The sequence below is a fragment of the Nycticebus coucang genome, chromosome 2 (genome assembly GCF_027406575.1).
Source record: "Nycticebus coucang isolate mNycCou1 chromosome 2, mNycCou1.pri, whole genome shotgun sequence".
NCBI lineage: Eukaryota > Metazoa > Chordata > Mammalia > Primates > Lorisidae > Nycticebus > Nycticebus coucang.
The window spans coordinates 54,915,228-54,936,153 of record NC_069781.1 but is presented as its reverse complement, the minus strand read 5'-3'; the positions used below and the strand labels follow the sequence as shown (position 1 = coordinate 54,936,153).

The 20,926-nt window shown below is 37.3% G+C and overlaps 1 protein-coding gene across 13 annotated transcripts in view; it reads right to left on the bottom strand.

Annotated features, from left to right (window-relative positions):
- Positions 1 to 5,015: 5,015 nt before the first annotated feature.
- The window catches only part of ELAVL2 (ELAV like RNA binding protein 2), a 172,592-nt gene continuing 156,681 nt past the window's right edge, over positions 5,016 to 20,926 (bottom strand). For 8 of the 13 annotated variants that reach the window (XM_053573014.1, XM_053572986.1, XM_053572990.1 and 5 more), the window contains 5 exons: positions 19,790 to 19,943; positions 16,429 to 16,654; positions 15,512 to 15,559; positions 8,356 to 8,394; positions 5,016 to 7,796 (listed from right to left, as the gene is read on the bottom strand). In XM_053573014.1, the coding sequence (XP_053428989.1) occupies positions 7,466 to 7,796; positions 8,356 to 8,394; positions 15,512 to 15,559; positions 16,429 to 16,654; positions 19,790 to 19,943 (798 nt within the window). In that variant the 3' untranslated portion in view covers positions 5,016 to 7,465. The remainder of the gene's footprint in view (positions 7,797 to 8,355; positions 8,395 to 15,511; positions 15,560 to 16,428; positions 16,655 to 19,789; positions 19,944 to 20,926) is intronic. The other 5 variants (XM_053573064.1, XM_053573021.1, XM_053573070.1 and 2 more) reach the window with 3 other exon arrangements.

Below are 20,926 nucleotides of genomic sequence, written 5' to 3'. Positions count from 1 at the left end.
GCAGCTCAAAACCACAGCGAAACATAAACTATACCTTTAGCCCAGAAACATAGCACAGTGTAGCAGGAGTCCTCAAACTTTTTAAACAGGGGGCCAATTCACTGTCCGTAGACCGCTGGAGGGCAGGACTATAGTTTAAAAAACAAACAAACAAACAAAAAAACGATGAACAAATTCCTATGCACACTGCACATATCTTATTTTGAAGTAAAAAAACAAAACGGGAACGAATACAATCACACCGTCTCATGTGGGCCACAGTTTGAGGACCTGGTGTAGAGCAAGGATCTGGTGCAAACTAAGTAAAAGAATTAATGAAAGTTTTGTAAAAAACAAAGCATATGTTTAAAACAGAGCTTCCCATCCTGTGTGCCCTGGTGTGCCGCAGGGTCTGAAAGTGTGTTGCGATAATGATTTCCTCAGGACAGGAGCCCACAACATGAATAGTTTGAGAAGCAAAAATACACTACAATTACAGCAAAAAAGAGAGAAAAAAAGTCCTTCTTTATTGAGATAAGTTTCAGACTAAACTTATAAAATATTCTCACCACCCTTTGTTTAGCAAAGACAGAATATTTGCCTTATCATCCTGTACTCAGGTCATCTAATCTCAAGACAGAAGATATGTACAGCAGTTGACTGTAGGAAGCAGAGAAGCCTTCCTGATGCAATACGTGGATGTTACTTCTCTAAGAGTAACTCCTGAAAAAACAGAACACTTTTGCCATATGGTTTGGTTCATACAGAGAACACACTGCAGTAACCATTCTCAAAAGATGAAACTCTGCTAAAGAACGTTAAATACAGCATATCAACTACAATTTCTGGTTCGACATCTATGATAATAACTACTTATCCTTTTTTTGATAATACTAAAATCAGAAATTTTTGATGTGAAAAACCTGCATAGTTTCTTATAATTATTGCTACCTACAACTTCACAAAACGTAATTTTTTAAAGAGAAGATGATTTATAACATGCATATAAAAGCACAGGGCTTTGCTTTCAACCCAGAGCTCACTTACTTCCCAATAAGCTGCTTTTTCTTCAGATTCCAAAAAATAAAGGCTCAGCATCTTTTGGATTTCTGAGCACCTGTATTTATGGGTCATAACACCCCCATGACACCCCCACCCCATTTTCACAGCTGTACCTTTGCCACAAGTGAAATAAAAAGGCCACAATCCAGATAACAAAGCTACCTTGCCAACTGTGCTTCATTCCAAAGGGTGGGTCACCCTGAAGGTGGCTGCTGGTCTGGTCACGTCTGCAAGGAGGTCCATAGATGGGTTGTTTGCTTCTGAAACACATATTCAACTGGACAGGAGTGATTCTCAAATGAGTACACCATGTAAATCAGAGTTAGAGACCAGCATGTCACTACTGTAGGTCAGGGGCCCAGTAAACCAGTAAGCCCTTTCCATTGAAGGGTTTTTTAAATGGTCTTTCCTTCCTGTGGTTTCGCATTGAAATGGTTATCAAACCAAGTTCAAAACAACAAAAAAGGAAAAAACTTGTACACTAAAAAAGAAAAAATATCATCATGAAAATATGCAAGAAACATTTAGACTTTATTTTCCCCTTGCCTTTGATTATGATGACACTTGAATGCTGTGTAAGAAAAATGTAAAATACATATCCAACATAAGAATGAACCAGGTACTACAGCACTAGAAATATACAAACACTAAGAAAAGGGGGGGGTCACCTTACTGTCTTAAATCATTGAGTATGAAGGGGCATATACCCTGAGGAACAGGTGATTCCAATATTCTATTATTAGGAAGATTTTATTCTTTTCTAATCCTTTTGCAGACACTGCCCAACATGCCTCACATAAATGCCCCTTTTAGAAGGCAACATTGTCTTTCCTAGCAAGTTCTATGCAACTCCCCACATCACATACAATCTAATACGGCAAATATTTTTAGTGTTACAATAGGAATGGGCAAGGGAACAAAATTCAGATTTTTAGGTACTCTGTATTTCATTATGGACTCAAATACTTAACTCATCTAATATGGCAAATATTTTTAGTGTTACAATAGGAATGGGCAAGGGAACAAAATTCAGATTTTTAGGTACTTTGTATTTCATTATGGACTCAAATACTTAACTCATCTGAAATTTAACTAGTCACGGACACAAAAAAGTCTGACCAACTCAGGTCTATATCCAGTAGAACTTAATATGTATTTTAATTCCCCAGAAGACATTATAAGTGGACAGAGGCTTACCTATATCTTGGATCACAGGGTTTTCTTCTTGAATTGCTTCCCCCAGTATCTTTCAAATCTCATCTATTCTACATGACCCAGCTCAACTGCTATCACTTCTGTGGCTCAGCATTCCCACCCACGAACCCACTCTGAGCTCACACACACACACACACACACACACACAGGAGCCCCTTCCTTTCTCAAGTGTCCTCTGTGCACAGCATTTCTGTTCATGCATAGTTACTCGTAGATGTAATCCAGAGCATACGACGGGCTCCAGAACACTGGTGTGTGTCTTCTACACATTTATGTCTGCACAAATAGACCGTTCTCTTACATTTATGTCTATAAGGTTGTCATAGGAATTTATTTGGAAAATTAACACCCATAACTATGGGTGTTCAGTATCTTTTGAGTTTCAGTATCAATTTAGTCCTAGCCTATATCTTCAACTATTTAAAAAGTAAAAGTAATGTTAATACTGAGTTTGAGATCTTAAGATTGTGATGTGTCTCACTTCAAAGTAGAGTAAAACCAGTCACTCATACTTTTAATACTTTTAAAATTCAGGGTAGTTTGCCATATTAGTGTTTTCCAAATTGTCACTCTGTATATCATGGTTAGAGAGCACAAGACTATCCAGCCAAGCTCCTATTTAGAGAGAGCTAGTGTCTGAGTATTAACTACTTTTATTTAGCTTCAGAAAGGACTGAAGCAACTTCAGACTATGAGAACATCTGAGGATTGGGGAAACTAAATGATACTGATGTCAGATCGAAAATCAGCTAATAATACAAAAAAAAAAAAGAATCTGTAAGAATAGCAGAACAGAATCACTTCTGTGAGTTGTAATGAGGTTCACCAAAACTATGGCAAATTAGTTTGATGATTGCTTCTGGACTCCCCTGCAACACAGGGCACTGCAATCTTGGCCTGGTGGTTTGTCTTTCCTCCCTTCTAGGTGAGAAGGTGGTAAGAGCCATGTCCTGCTCATTTTTATAGTATAGCATAGTAGGTAACATTCTGTTGACCAATAAAAAAATCCTTCCATTTATGTTTATGAACCAGAATTCTTGAAAGGTTAATTTCAGTAAGGTCCATCCTATTTTAAAGCCTAGCTATGTTAATGGTACAGATGTTGAATCCTTCCCATCTGAAGGTAATTTTCAGGGGAAGAATTGAAGGACATTGCAAGTAGAGAAATATGGGCTGTTTGTTGCAATGACAGACTGTAAACCTCTTTATCTAATAACAAGTATGTATGATATTAGCAGTAAGTTTCCTCCTGCTATGAGCTTCTAATATGATAAAAGAGGCATAAACAAGAAAACCACTGCCTCTTTTCTACTCAATAAAAGGCATATGCATATTATTCTGAAAGTATATTAATAGAGACTCAGACATTCAAATCTCAATGTACGCATGGTTAGAATACGTGTACATACTTTTTTTTGCTAGCTAACCCTATAAACCAGTGGTTGCAAATCTCCACTACAATTTCTTTTTGATCCTCTTATAAATTTAACATGGAAATCTTGTAGTCTTTTTCAAAAGGAAGGTTAAATTGCTACCACTTTTCCTCAAATCAGATTAAAATAATGTAAAACAATGTTCAGATTATGAATTCATGTTGGCCACTCTGAATTTTGATATTGTTCAGATGATGTACAAGCGTAGGTGAAAAAGGATTCTGAGGGAGAAAAATGAAATTTCTCCTCAATTACACCAGCAGATACTAAAACTACACTAACCTTTACTGAGAATTTTTCCACTATCTGCTGAATTATAAAAGAATTGCTGACATGCAACCAGTCAAAATACTGAGATAGCAGGCAAGAGGAGAGACGTGAGGGGAGGATGTTCCAAAGTCACAAAATGAGAGTATTAAATTCATATAATAACAAAGGGAGTAGGGAGATTTGAGATTAATTGCGTGTTAAAATTAGAAGCATCTTGTCACTCAACTACCCTCTTGTCTCCTAGGTTGTGAGTTCAGGACAATTCCTTTCAGAATGGCTTTACCAAAAAAGCCGACAGAAAAAATAAAAAGAAATCATTTTAGCATGCTTTGTTTTAAAAAGGTACTTCATTATTCTATTTTCTTTCATTCTATACAAGTAAAATCCTTGCAGTAAGAAATGTCCTCCACCAATATTAAGGATGTATTATAAAAGTTAACCATGTGCATGACACACCACATGGCGCTGCCACGGTTCAGGACTGTAGTATGAACAGCACACACCAACCCCAACCTGACAGAAACTGAGTTTCGGATTTTAGAGATGAGTCCTCTTGACAATATAGCACTTCTGCAACAAAACTGTTTCATACACCAACACTCGATCCCCTGGGTGAATTAAATGAGTGAACTGTGCTTACCAATGGAAGCAAAGTAAGTTACCTTCCTTCGATGTGGTTTTCCTTTAGCTCAAGTTAATGTATGAGGGCAATTCCCTTTTGTGCAAAAGGCTGAAGGTTAAATCAGAGACACAGAAGGATGTCAGCATTCAACTTTCCAAACTTTACAACTAGTGGATGAAAGAAAGTATGTGCTCCTGTGAGAATTACCAATCTAGTAAAATTTGAAAACTGATCAGAAGGTGTCATTCAGTCAAAAAATGTTTGCATCTTCTACTTCAAAACGTACTTGCCTTTTGGAATTCTTACTTTAGAGATAACAAGCTTTCAACTAAAGCTCTGGGGGAACCTCTTAACGCAAGAGAGCAAGGCTTGTTTATTACAATGAGCACAGGAGCCCCCAAAATGTGTACAAAGACCTACTCGCCACACTGTTCTTTCCCTTCAACTTTGTTTATTGATGTACTGAACATGAAAAAGTACAAAGAATCCAAACACAAAAGAAAACATGTACAGCCTCTTAAATACTCAACAGAATATATTTTCTATTCCAACAGATGTGAATTAAGTCATACTGTACAACTTCAAATAAATACCAGCCTTACATTTTATTAAGTGCTCTGATAAACACTGTAAAGTGAAGCACAATTTGCATGCCTTCTCATCAATGCCTTGGTTTGCTACAGTAGTATAGGAAAGAAGCATGTAGCTGCTGTTTTCCCATGAGGGAAACCTTATTAAATTTTTTTAAGTATATACACATATTTTATTTTTTAGTTTTTTTTTTTTTTTTTTTTTTTAACGCAGAAGGTTAACTGACAATCTAAATGCACCTAAGGATATGAGAAAGTGCTAAGCCAATTGATTTCTGAATAGCATTGAGTGGGTCAGCATGAAAACTCGCTTATTCACTTTAGCACGCGCCTCACAGTATATGTACTGTACTATACTGAAAAATTTTATAACTACAGTTTTAAATAATAAAAATAAAACTCAAAGCAACCGCAAAGATAATGTACAACTATGTTATGCATAGCACATTGCCTGTTCTAAGGGGAAGCACGTGAGCATCTCAGTTTATACAAAAAGCAGGACGTAACTATATAGTTCTCAGTGCATCCTGATGAAGGCAATTTTTGCCTTCAGCTTTTTTGAAAATTTATTATAAGCTAGATGCTAATCAGAAAATATTTTGTATTTTTTAAAATTTCTTTCATACATGGTAAAGACTTATTTTATTATTTCCCCAAATAGTGGTTTAAGCATCATACAAAGTTAAATTTCAATAGCATACAGATATTTATGATTTTTGTATGAAAAATGTAAGGAAATTTGTTCAAAACCTATGGTTATACTCATTTTTTTTTTACCACAAACATATTTATAAACAAAAATGTAGCATCACCATAAACAGCTGAAGCTAGACTATCTACAGACAAAATTAGCAACAAATCTGATGCACTGTAAATTCAAGTCCTCAGGACAACAAAAGTGATTAAGCAAGACCTCAAGTAACAATGTTAATGCCATTTACAAAGGAAAAAACTGATACAAAAACATTCAAAACCTGAACATCACTTGGCATGTAAGGAAAAAAAAATCAAATTAGCTGAACGTTTCATAAACACAAGGTCTTATTTACATTACACAAAGCTCAGGTGTTAGCCTTGAACGTAACTTTCAAAATACCTTCAAATATACAACTCAGATCACTTTTGCTGATTTGTTGCAGTACAAGTCATGTGCAACGTCTTTTTCCTTAAGACAAAACAATTCTTCAAACAATACTGCAAGTACATCACTAAACACCATGAGCTCTATCTGAAGGGATTTCTTTAGGAAGAACAGATTTTTTTTCCCCCATCTCTTGGTAATTTAAATTTCTTGCCTGCTCTTATATATTCTTTTGTAAATTTTTTTATTTGTTTCAAAATCACAAATCAATGTGAGCCACCTATCACATAATAACCAGGATGATCAGACGCTCCACTGGTGATTACAAAAACGAAACCAGCAGTGTTTCCCCCCATTGATTCTATTCCTTTCATACAAAGATCTCAAAAGTATTTTCTACATCATAAATCTTTCTAAATTTTCCAACCGCTGCAAATTTCCTGGTAAATTTTAAAAGCTCACTAGGTGTCATATGAAGAGATTTCTCAAAGTATTCAAGTCAAAATATTTGTTCCAGGACCAGTAAAAAGTTTCTCCAAATTTTCTTTTTTATAAAAATAGATGCTTTTTTTAAACCCACATCAAAGAGGCTCTTATCTCTTTGGCAAGGTACTGCTTTACGAAAAGTTCTCCAGTATTCTTACAATAAGCGTTTATAATGTAGCCCCCCCTTCCCCAACCCAAATCATAATTACAAAATAAATACTGTTTTTAACTTCATAAATAAAAATGTAAACTTCAAAATACTTTTCTTAAACAGACATAACAGCAATGCTTTAAATGTAAACCGAACACAAAGCTAATCAGAAAAAGGAAAAAAGGGGGGAAAAAAGACACAACCAACTGAAGAATTACAACACAAAGCCTCAATACTTACTCACAGGTTCAAGGCAGTTATGTAAAAAGAAAAGAAATGTCTTCCCTTAGCTGAAACACTTTAAAAGGTCCACCTTCTTCAAAGAAGGCAATAGAATGCAGTGTGACAGGTAAAAACCCTGTACCTCTTGTCCATATTCAAACATAAAAGATATTTAAGAAGTTTTAATTCAAATACTAGCAATAAAAAATCTCACATATTTCTTAGGATGCTAAGTAGTCATTTTATCCCCATCTCAACACTGACTTACAAAGACATTTACTAATGTATAAAGTTTCTCTTAACTTGCCTTTGTTGTATAGTTTCATATATAAATGGACTGAGGACAAGAGCTCATTAGGCTTTGTGCGTTTTGTTTGTCTTAAAGGAGACCTGCAGTACTCTGTCTCCCAGACGGTATCCATTGAGGCTAGCTATAGCCATGGCGGCCTCATCATAGTTTGTCATAGTCACAAATCCAAAACCTTTGCATTTATTGGTGTTAAAGTCACGGATGACCTTCACGTTGGTGACAGCTCCAAAAGGCCCAAACATTTGCCACAGGATACTCTCGTCTGCGTCAGGAGCCAGGTTGTACACAAATATACACCACCCTGTTCCAGGGTGCCCAGGGATATTAATTCCGGCCAAACTGGTCATTCCATCAATGGTCATTGGAGAAAACCTACTAAACAAAATAGGAAACACACACAAAATAAAAACAGGAGTTAATGATGGACGTTATTTCTTTTCCCTTCTCCATCCCCTAGAATGTTAGTAATTCCCCTCCCCGACAGGTAAGTACAGCTATTTAATGTTTCAACCAAAGTCTGTGTGGCTTATGCAGTGACATGCTAGACTACTGAGGTATTAAGTTATGAAATGGCCATTACTTGCTGTACTAAATGTTCTCCATGATAGCAAAGAAATATATTTAGAACTGACTCCATGAATTAAGCAGGATTGGCGGGAGGGCAGAGGGGGAAACCAACACATATGTAAACATGCTATAACGTCGCAACTCAATATGAAACAAATAATGGGGTTTTAAAGACCAGGTGGCATCCAGTGGTATAAAGATATTCCTTGAGTCAATTGTGCTTCAAAGAGTAGCTTTTCATTAGGTTGTACATGCAAAATAAAACCCAACACAAACTTAATGAGGGGTATAAGTATCACTCCCCAAATCAAAGAAACTAATCAATTGTGGGAAGGGAATTATGAGTATCATGAACCTCTATCATTACCTCTTTACTCCATAAGCCATATTGAGCAGATTGTCCAACCTGCAAAACACACATTTAGCAAACTTCAGTTTTTAATTTTTCCCCTTTACGTTAAAGAAAGCTGGGCTCGTTACTGCCATCTTCCAAGGGGATATTCGTACATTAATTATATGTGAAGTCTCAAAACACTGAGTCTTTTACATTGCTGAGAGAATGGGTACACAATGCCACAGGACACTAGCTCTGCCAATGGAGACAGTTTCTCCTTACAGGGTCAGGGCAGGGCAAATGGTAGTGGTCATCTCAGGAAACCACTCGGAGAGGGAATGTGGAAGCTCTGGAAGCGTTAACGTTCAGGTTCTCACCAGGCAAGTTCTCAGCGCACCATGTGTACCTACGTGTACTTTATATAACTTTTATTTTTCAAAACTCTCTTTGCTCCTGAGGATACTGATGCACATAGAGACTAAGGGGCTTGCCAAGACCACAGGACTAGTGAACAGTGGCACAGATATTCAAACTCTGCAGTTTACAGAATTCTATAAAGGTCTCTTAAATCTCCCAACTCTGAAGAATCAAAGATACCTAATTACAGGTAGAAAAACCTTATTGACAATCTCACCTAAGCCCTCCATTTCTTAAATGTGCTCAACTGAGGTCCAGAAAAAGAAAGACCCACTGCTCTAGTGAGCAACAAAGCCAGGCGTTCAGATCCTGAGTATGATGCTGCCTTTAATTAAACTATGCTGCAACCTCACTTGGATTTAAGAAGCCAGGCAGGAAAGAACTTGAGTTCCTCCAAAAACTTTTAAGTGAATGCAGTTGGGGTGATACTCTTAAAACTCTCCACACTTTAAAACTTTCCACACTTTTCCTATGTCAAATATTAAATTAGTTTTATAGTATTTGATTCTCCTTGCTTTATCAGTTGTAAAGAGACCATTCTGATACCCCAAGTTTACACAGTGCTTATCAACTAATTCATTAGTTTCAAAAAGGTAAGGATAACTTAATACACAACCACGACTACCTATAACTGCCACAAGGCTAGACACTCTCCAAAGGTAACTGTGGGCTGGGGGTGGAGGGTATGCACTTTTTTTTTTTCTCTTTAACACTTACAAAAAGTTAAGTTTGAGAAAAGTCTCGACCTTATTATCTACTCTGCGGCATCCAGGGAAGCTGGAGTACACATGAGAAAGCAAGTCCTTTTAGTTTCATAAAAGCACTTCTCATCTGGTCTTTCAGAATGGGGAAATAAGATACAGTCTCCTCACATCCCTGCTCCAAATCTTCACTAGGAATTTTGTGTCTTGTGAAAATTGAGTGATATAATGCAAAGTGTCAGGGAAGGGAACACGTCACCCTGACAAAGGATCCTCACCCCCGTGTCTGCGTTGCCCCCTACCCTCTCACTGTACCACAGAGCACAAGCCTGGGTCTCTGCACGCTTTCCATAAATACCTAGCAATTCAACAAAGGCAATGAGGTCACAAAATAACCACCACTACTGAATCTAGAATGAAAACTACCAGGAGGACCAGCTGGGCCAGAGTGTGTGCACACATAAGGGAGAAAGCACACGTGTGAAAAGAGCATGTATGTGGGAAGGCTGTATTTTCTGCAGAGGCAACGAATACAGCCAAAAAATGCCTTGCCTCTATACTCAAGAATAATGGTCAGAAATACCAGCAATAAAGATGAACACAAATTGGTACCACCAATCATAAAGTAATCTGATAAAAAAAATTTCATCCAATTGTTGGAATGATCAATACAGATTCCATCTGGCATCTGATGCCTACAATAGGATGGAATAGCCTAGGTACTGAAAGGTTCAGAACAGAGAGGCAGCTTATTAATTTACTCGAAATAGCTACATCACCTATGCCCATTAACTGCATCCAGGTAGGGACTGTCACACTTTGCTACCCCTCACTTAACACACCAACTACATATACAGAGAATTTTCTTACCAAGTTTTCAGTATTTCTAAAACCAGGTAGAACCCAAACCTGTTCCAGAAGCAAATTATCCTCACGTATCACTTAACAATGGGGATATATTCTGAGAAACACGTCATTATGCAATTTTTTATTGTGGGAACATGAGAAACTGATACAAACATCGATGGTATAGCCTGCTACACGCCCGGGCTATGGGATAGCCTAGTGCCCTTAGCCTGCAGACTTGTACAGCATGGTACCTGCAACTGCAACACCTGGTAAGCTTTGCATTTGTGTATCTAAACACACACACCTAAACTCAGAAAAAGTTAATGGGCTGCACTACAATGTTACAATGGCTACTATATTATTAGGCAATAGGAATTTTTTAGTTCCATTACAATCTTATGGGACCACCTTAATATATGTGGCCTGTCCTTGACCAAAATGCTGTTATACAATGCATGCTGTGCACATTCACCGAGGGAAAAAGATCTCGTTCCTTACCCTCCATCTGCTCCCCACCTTCCATCTCCTGGAACCTTAGGCAGGAAGTCTAGAGGGCTAGATATAATCAGGATCTCTGAGGACCATCCTAATGGACCTCACATGCGCCCTACCTCTGAAATCCCACATAATACCATGATTTCCACAAATTTTTTCCCTTGTTCCTAATTTAGGAAAAATGTGTACCTTTGGAATTTTAGGCAAGTTAGCTACCCCATCCCTCTTCCTCCTTTCGCATCACCAAAAAAAAAAAGTAGTGAGGAGCAATGAACCTAGGAACCAGGGACCAGACACTGCTGAGCCCCATGTCTGTGTGCAGCTGGGCCCAGAAGTACTCCCTGCTCTCTCATAGCTGCACACACACCTCTCCCTTGAGCGCTCGGAGAAGACAATGGATGCTCGTGTGGGCCCATGCACTCCACCTAGTAGCAGCTGGCAAACTGTCAATTACACAGCTATCAGAGAAAACGATGTGGTGCCTTGGACACAAGACCCCATTGCTCCCTAAAATTCTGTATCTTTGGTGGGTTTGTCCATAGATCAATGATATTTTTTTTGTACATGGTCATTTAAAATAGGAAGTCAATTTTAAATGGAGACCAAGCTAGTAGCCTCCAGAAGAATTTGGGGGAGCGGGTATGTGTACAATGATGCACTATTAAAGTGTCCACTAAATATATATATTTTAGTATTAAAAATAAACATTTTATTTATCTTTAATAAATACCCTGTACCCCGTGTCCTCACTCAGTCCTGACACATACTTCCCCACTGAGCAATCCACAAAGGACAGAGGTGGCCAATGGCACCGTCACCTGTTCTTTAGCTTGAACGTAATCCCCCTTTATAAACAACAGTGGTTTTGGAGAATTAGTCTGGATAATCTAGCTTCAATTAAAATAAACTTTACTTATACTTTAAAGAAAGGTAGGTGTTTAAAAAAATTCCTACAAATAAAAGTATCAGAACTGAGGATGACACCAATAAGAGAAACCCAAATAAATAGGAGCTACATTATGAGAAGTTAGACATAAGATAATTCAATGTCTCACATGAGGTCAGATGGGACATTCAAAATTAATCAATAGTATTGAAGAGATATTGCTTTAAAAGGCATATTATTTATTAAGATATTGAGTACATGAAAAATGAAGCCAGCCAGTATAATTAGAAAGATATTTGATATATTTTTTCATCATTAGCCCATCGTTGTTTTCTATGTTTTATTAGAATTTATAGTTTAATGAATATGTAATTTATGAAAAAATACATAGGAGGAGTATGTGTGCAAACATTTTTTGATAACAGAAATATAACTCAGGTAACAATTAGGTAATATTTTGAATAGAACCACGTATCAGGTAGATCATCTCCATTTCAAACCTAGGTGTGTATAGTAGGAAATAAAAATAGGACACCTGCCTAAGCTTCAAGAAACTTAGCTGACAGGCTGTGAGAGGTCCTATAAGCAAGTCACGGGGAAATGTGAAATCAAAGTCAGAAATAAAAATATGAAGAAAGATTATTAATGAGTAGGAAAATAAAACTCTGAATCACACAAATAATGGTTATCAAAACCTCTCCAAAGCACCAAGACCTGCTCTAAAGTTATCCACAATAAGGTCAACTTACTACTTTATCCAATTAGATAGTATCATTTGTCCTCTAAGAAAGAGGGATTCAGGAGGATCGATACCAATTTCTTCCCAAAGGAAACTGTGATAATGCAACCAGCACATGCCTTAAATGTAACTCAGTGCTGATTTAAAGGGCTCCTTTAAAAATGCATAAAGGCTCACAGAAGCAGGCACACAGGCCATTAAACTAGATCACATTCAATAAAATTAAACCTACTCCACAAAAAAAAAAAAAAAAACCATGAAAAAAATTAGCTTAAAGTTTAATTTAGATATCATGTCCCAAGAATATACTTTAGGGGCTCAAATTACACTATCCATCCAAATAAATAAGGCATGTCTTATTTTGAAAACTGCAGTCAATTAAATCAGCATATTAGATCAGCAGTGCTGTGCTAAAATAATTATCTAATTGTTCACATGGGTTGACTAAGCCATAAATCTCATAAGCCGCCTTTGAAACTTAACCCTTCTTATATGGATTTTAAATTTCTTAACCTTAAAAGATATGGTGCATTTTATGATTGCTGAAAGTATCCTTTATTATTATTATGTATGTAACTTGAATTCTCCAAACTCTCTCAACTCCCAGGGTACTAGGACAACATAAAAATACACAGTGGGAAATTCTTCCAAGTTTTTGCTGGAAGGTGACAAACTTAAGGCAAAAAAGCATTAAAACACAAATACCTGGGACAAAATATGTATGTGTATGGTTTTAGACCTGAACTAGACCTGAACTATAGAAAAGGGCAAAATACCAACAAAACAAGCAAGTTCTTAATTCAAGAGTCTTTACAAGGTGAAAGACTCACCTCATAAGGAAGGCTTTACTCAACAGAAGGACAGGAGTAAAAAAAAAAAAAAAAAATCAAGGTAATGACAACTAAGTTATACGTACAGCATTAAAAAGAAAACAGTTACAAAAATATACATCAGATTAAACCTGAATTCCAGTAATAATTTCTTCCAACACCCAATCTAGATCAAATACCTCCACTGCACACACTAATTAGGTTGTATTTTATTATCTGGACAGAGATTATGGGAGGAATGGGAAATAGGGTGAAGCGACAACTGTCAGTGATCTGGAAGAAGAATCATCTCCATTTTTCTAAAACCAGGTTTCCCTTACAACTGACAACTCTCATTCTCTTCTTCCAAAATTTCTATCTATAGGAGTCAAGAAGAGAAAGGATTTCCAAGTTAATGATAACATATGGTACAAAAAGATAAAAAGACAGAATGGGCAGAAGCTATTTTGAAAGACATTAAAATTGACCACCAGAGCATCCTATAGTTTTACCTAACCAAAAGTAACAAGTACAGAGCACACAGGGAGGGTGACTAGGTGGACACTGCAGTCACCAACAATCCAACACGTGAGACACCACAAGCCTTGCTATTTCAGTAATCGCTCTCCTGAATCCTGCCTTTTCATTCCTCTGGCTCAATCTTCCTCAAAATTCAGTCTTGATTCTGAGAATTCTTTTTTACTTAACCACCAAAAAAACCAAAAACTCAGCTTAAGCTGGAAGAAAATAATAACAGCTTACAATAATAGAGCTTACTACCAAGAATAAACATTTCATACCTTTAGAATATTAAAATTAAAAAATAAAATTTAAAGAACTTTCCCCTCCATGAATGGTTCAACAAACTGTGGTATACATATACCATGGAATATTATTCAGCCATTAAAAAAGATGGAGACTTTACATCTTTTACATTTACCTAGAGTTGAAATACATTCTTCTAAGTATCACAAGAATGGAAAAATAAATATCCAATGTACTCTGTACTAATATGAAATCAATATACAAATAATTACATGCTCATAAGAACAACAAAACACTAATATAATGTAGAGTTTGGGGGCAGAAGGAAGCAGGAAGGGGGAGGACATTTGGCAGAAGGAGGGAGGGCAGGAGGCGGGATCTCACCTGATGTGCTCATTGTGAGCATGTGTAACACGCCCCCTGGGTGAGGGGCTCTTTTACAAATGGAACTTTTACCCTGGAAGTGAGAACAATGTAGTCTAAAAATGGTACCCTCATATTATTTGAAAAAAAAATTTAAAAATTAACAAAAAGACCTTTCCTTTAAGCTCAAAACTTTTTTCTAGGCCCCAAAGAGCTCTATTCTTAATTATGGCAGGCTGCCTAGAAAATACCTATAAAATTCCTCCAGGCTTGTTTGTCCTAAATTTGCAAAAAAATCACTTTAAAAATATGCTACAGAAGAAACCCATAGGCAGAGCTTAAAAAAAAAACAACAAAAAACAAAAAAAGAGGTTGGGGGGAGGCCTTTGGGAGACTTTTTCTGCAAGGGCAAGCATCGAGCAGCCCAGGTCTGCGGGCATCTCTCCCCTCCAGTCTGATCACCACTATCATTCACCAAAGTCAAAAAGCTGGCAAAGATTTCTTTTCTACCAATGCTTTTTTTTCCTCATAAAATTACAGCACAGAGTAAAGTGACAAGGCTCAATCCACTGGGAACCCAGTTACCTAGTTCAAATGCAGCCTTTTGACAGGACTGCCTCTTCTTCTGGGGCAAAGACCAACATAAGTAGGAAGCTAAATCACATTCATGGCAAATTCCTTTCTCATACTTCAAGCAATAGAAGTGAGTATTTGTTAGAAGAAGAGATGTTTTGACTGGTTTTATCCCCACTCTCCTCAGCACTCCAAATACGCCAATGAAAAAGAAATGGATGATTTAAGCTAGAAAATGTATGTAACTCTTTGGTCTTATTAGGTTATGTTTGTGACTGTATTTTTGGTAATTAACTATTCTGTCTCAGAAAGAAATAAAATTGATATACACTTGGAAAAAAAAAATAGTGTGTGGGGTTAGATGGCATTCTGGCTGCAGTATACCATATGGCCAAAAAGGATATTTTAAAAATGCCCTGGAAAATAAAAACTGAGTGACTTGCTTATGAAACCAGAAACTCTTTGTGCTCTGTTAACTTCTTACAGTCACTGCTCTTCTCATGTGCCGATTAGAGATTTTTTTTTTTTTGACTCATGATTTGGCTGTTACCCTAGGATTAAAATAAAACTTTAAAAATTAGAATATTTATACCTGTCAATGAGATAAGAGTGTCTTCTTTGGGCTAAAGCCATGGTCATCCTATGGACAATACAAAGGTCAGCGGATTACCACCCACAGGCCAAATCCAGACTGCCTGCCACCTGTTGCTCTATGGCCCAGAAGATAAGAATATTTTAAGAGTTGTTAAAAAAAAAAAAAAAAAAAAAAAAAAAAAGGCATTGATGCAAGAGAGACCATGACCCATAAATCCTAAAATATTTACGATCTGATCCTTCACAGAGAAGGTTTGTCAATCTTTAAACTACAAGAAACAGAAAGGGGGGCGGAGAAGAACCCATTTTTACAAATAACACAGTCACATAGGTTATATATACTTAATGGTATACATATTATAGAACAGAGTAGCTGAAAGAGCCTGATCTAAAAATTAAAACTTGAGAATAAAGTTTTACCAAGAAAAGAATTAAAAAAGGAGAAATCTAAAGGACTAGAAAACCTAAGCAGGCCCCAGTAATCTGTAGGTTACAACTTCTCAACCTTAGCACTGTTAGTATTTGGGGCCAGATGGTTTGCTGATGTTGGGGCTACATTCGTATGCCATAGGAGGATATGCAGCACCCCTGTCCTCTGCTCACTAGATGCCAGCAGCACACCGTTCAAGTGATGCCAACATAAACATCTCTAGACATTGGCAAATGTCGGGGGGAGGGCAAAATCACCCTCAGTACAGAACCACTGCTGTAAGTTATTGTCCTTTTATTCCCACCTTCAGTATAAGCAAAAGACACTATTCCCCAAGTAGGCTTTCTCTTGTGCCCACAAGAAAAAGAAAGAAAACAGTAATGATAAACGTAAACCAGAGCTGCTGTCAATCAAAGTACGGGACAGGAAACCTGAGCATTCTCTCTCAGTTTAGTGGCTGGGCACAAGAACTAGACCAGACTTACCTAAAACGCTGTGCCTGCTGAGCTAGCGGTCCTGGATACCTTCTGTTTGGAGACTGGTACAGCTGGGAAAGGATGGCCTGATTGGTTTTTTGGCTTGGATTATTAGCAAACTTTACAGTGATTGGCTCTGTGGCACCAGGAGGTTTCTGGCCATTTAGGCCTTTGATAGCTTCTTCTGCCTCAATCCGCTTGTCAAATCGAATAAACCCTACACCCCTTGATATGCCTATGGTAGATTTGAGCAAAGATTTGGGAAAGAGGGAGTAGAAGGAGAGGGGAGGGAAAGAAGAAAGGATAAATTAATTTTTCCTTCTCAAGAACATGTTTTCACCCCACATAATAACATTTGCCACAAAAAAAAAAATCATACCAAGAGGAAACTTTTACCTTAACTTACTAGAATTCAGACTACAAATCTCAATACTGCATTTTTTTAAATGGGTGCAGTCCATTACACAAGCTGGGTACCTTGTTATCACATGCCTTCCAATAAGCCAAGCAGACAAAGCACAAGTATGTCCACGTTTTCTTTCTCTCTCTCTCTCTCTCCCCCTCCCATACACTCTCTCATAATGTCAACAGCATGCCTGATTTCCATTTTTCAAATTGTGCCCTTGGACAAGCAGCTCAGAAATGAGGGGCACCACAGTTCCCTTCCTTGTAACAAGGAGAACAGAAGCAAGCATGTGCTAAAAATGCTAAAAACCCATGCTAAAAATACATACACAGTGGCAGAAAGACGTATCGCCTAAAATTTTAAATAATATATTTGGTTTAATAACATTATATAGGATACAGTCCTTTGATAAAAAAAAACGTCTGAAGAGGCTCTCCCAAGTTCTCTGAAGCTCCCCAGGCTTCTAACTAGCTGCACTTGCTTGGAGAATACTATATGGAGAAAAAGAAGTGGAAGAGGACCTAGATTTTAAAAATAAATAAGAAGTAAAGCATCAAAGCTTTCTGGCCTCAGCAGCATTACTCCTGACTACAGAAGGTCACTCCCTGTCCCATATTCTCTCCACTTTGAAAGACAAGAATGGGAAAGCAAAGGGATGGTCAAGAACCTTTCCAGCTTGAGAGAAATGGCAGAGGGAAACCCAGCTCGTTCCCTTAGTGTGCACAGGCGAGTCAGTGTCTGGGCATTAGGAGGTAGGCAGCTGCAGGGAAATGCTTTTTGGCAAGTATACTGGCACTAGTAGTACCAGTTTGGAACTAGTAGCTAGAAAAGTATAGATGGCTTAAAGTATGTCAGTGAAGAAAAAAATGAGGGGTTATTGAGAAAGGTATGCTGATAAAATGTTCTAGACCATTGTGATTTACAGGAACTTTAAAAAGAAATGCAGTCTACTTGCTTTACAATTAATACTGTATAAGGTCAAGGGCTTAGCATTTTCTAAGGTAGACAGGCATTTTTTCCTGTATGTTTATCTTGGCCAGCCCCTATCACTTTACCTTTTCCATTTAAAGCATATCCACTGCACATTATTACCACCTGATGGCTAAGTAAGACAATTTCAGGGTTTCATTTTTCATTTCAGGTAAAGTAAGTTCACTTTGAAAGCCTTAAGTATGAAGATTAAATGGTGACATGATGGCAAGTAAATCCTCTCATGTATCTACTAGCATTTATTAAGAATTAATAACCTCTAGAACTTAGCTGTTCCATTAGAAAGCATTAGACTGGCAATAAAACAGCCTCTACACAAGTTCAGTCACCTAAACCGATAGTCCTCAAACTTGAGCATGCATCAGAATAACCGGTGGGAAAGACACCCACCTTGAGAGTTTTATTCAGTAGGTTTGGATGGGACCCAACAGTTTGCATTTCTAGCAAGGTTCCAGATGGATTGTAATACTGCAGGTACAGGCCCGAGAACTGCTGACTAAACCACAAACCATTGAGCTAGGACAGTCTGACATCCCCCGAATTCAGGATGGACTGTCCATTAAGAGATGAGCCTTTCGGTGTCTCAACTCATCAAGATCTCATTAAGAATGAATGAATTTAAAAAGCATAAATGAGATAAACAACATAAAAGGGCATTTTTCTTGCTTTGAACAAATTAATTTAGATTGCTAGGCCTAGATTTCTCTTTAACCCCATTAGTTGTCTATGTGATACAACTCAGCAGCGACAGAATGTGTGAGTATTATGAAATAACTAAAGCAGTTAAGAAAACCATGTTTTAAATACACTCAGCTTGACTATATTTTCTTATGAAAGTAAAACCTACAGCCTATTCTCCCAGGCTTGTCTACAGCAGTACATCTCTCTCCACCCAGAATTCTAAGAGTGATGCTTCCCATGAAGACTACTAACAGGGGTGTGCAAGTGGGTGAGGAGAATATGGGCTATTCTGCTCAAATTCAGATCAACTAAATTTTCTTCACTTGAATTAAAAATTTGGTTTCAGTTTATTCTGCAGGTAATGTACTGCTTTATTTAAAAAGAATTAGACATGCAAATATACAATATATTTCTAGAGTATTATCATAATGAGCGGGAAGGGAAGGGGGGGTGGAAAGAAATGAACACACCTGCTAAAGAGTAAAGCTACCTAATTTTTTTTTTTTAAATGTGTCTGCTTGAGTCTATGGCACTATAGATAATTTAACTCTCCCCTGCCTTCTTTCCATATTTCTCTATTTTTTAAATGTTTTTAAAAGAATAAGTATTGTTTTTATAATAGAAAAATATATCTATACTTCATTTTTTAAAAACCATCATCAAATCTGTATTGCTAGATTTTCTTTAAAAGATTTGGCAGAACGGTTCCCTTACACATAAAAGTTTTAGTAAACATCTTAGGTCTTCCCATTGCAATGTGGCGAAAAGTTACACTGGGTACAAAATAAGTTTTTAACATTCAAAATTTCCTATTCTTCATAACAAACACCCATACAGAATGGCACTGGACCTGGAAAACAGCCTCACCAGCAATTACTGGTGTGGATACAGTGTCATCCTGTCTTGGAAAATTAGCTGCATATTGCTGCAATGAACTTTGCTCTTTTATAAAAATAAGATTGTTTATTAGCGCTTTATAAGCTAGATTGGGGCTTCTTTTACACAGTAGCTTGAAAATGAAGATTATAGCAGCTATAAATTTATTACAAGCCATGAAACAGCCTTCAAACCTGCACCTTCAGGGTGGAAATGACTCAAGTGCGCTCACTACGCTCCACAGTCTATTTTTGTCCATGCATATTTATGAACAATTCCAGCAGAAAATTGTATTTTCTGGCCCACATATACCTTTGATGTGTTCTACAAGCAAAACTGCTATATAGGAAGACAGAATATTTCACAATCTGCCAGTCAGAAAGAGCAAAAGACTGTTCAGAGTAGCTGTCTACTTACCAGTGACCTGGTCAACGAGAATACGTGAAGTAATAATGCGTCCATATTGTGAAAAAAGCTGTTCTAACTCCTTCTGGGTCATTGTTTTTGGAAGTCCACTGACATACAAATTTGCATCTCTGATAGAAGCTGAACTTGGGCGAGCATAGGAAACCTGAAAAAGGGAAAGAAAATTAGATATATCCACACAATCAGTCACCTTCCTTTAGAAATTCAAAGACCATCTCCTTTGAAAAAGAGCTCCTTTCCAAAAGGAAGATACAACAAACACTGAAGCCAAAGCAAGCTCAGTGCCAAAGGCGTTACTCATTTCTGGGTTAATTCTAGACAAATGGAAGTGTCATTCCTCTGGGTAGAGAGGAAATATTACTTGTCCCTCTTTGTCGTTAAGTCTCACAACAAAGCAGTGATGCATATAGCACGGTAGTATTACTCACAGCAAAAGGCTGTCCTCAGTGAGGCCAGCAGCCCCTTACAACAGGGATTTAGGTCAATTCATTCTAACCTTAAGAATTCTAAGTTCAAGGGACGTATTTTTTGTTTTCCAGCTTCTCCCACCTATGAGGTGGCAGTGCTATGATTCTAAAAAAATTTCCCCTTTATCAGTTTACTTTAGTACGCCCTTTTTATTTATGCCAAAATAATGTTCTATCTTCCATAAATTCCCAGAAATTTAAATATGTGAATGAGCTATATCCCCATCATCCTTTGCCCATTGTCTTCTTATCCACAAATCCTTTTAATCTTGATTTTCAAAAGGTCTTGAGTTCTTACACATGAACTTTATGGACATCTGTATTAAGTTTACCTGTAATTTTACGTATTCCTTCAAAAAGCTTTCTATCTTTGGAATACACAAAATCCTACAAGGATAGAGACAAAGTCAGTCTGTATTTATTTATAATCATCACCCTTCCTGCAAACTCCATGACAGATGAAACTGCATGTGCTTTGCTCCTTGCTGTATCCCCCATGTCTAGTCAATGCATGGAATAAATGCTGTACTATTGGGCGAGTAAAAGCCTGCTCAATACCCCACGGATGCTGCAGGTTCCTAACAGCTCACTGAACCAGAGTATTTAAGGGACAATTCATCAAGTCATCTAGATCTCTTGCTCTATTAACCTACCTCTGCCA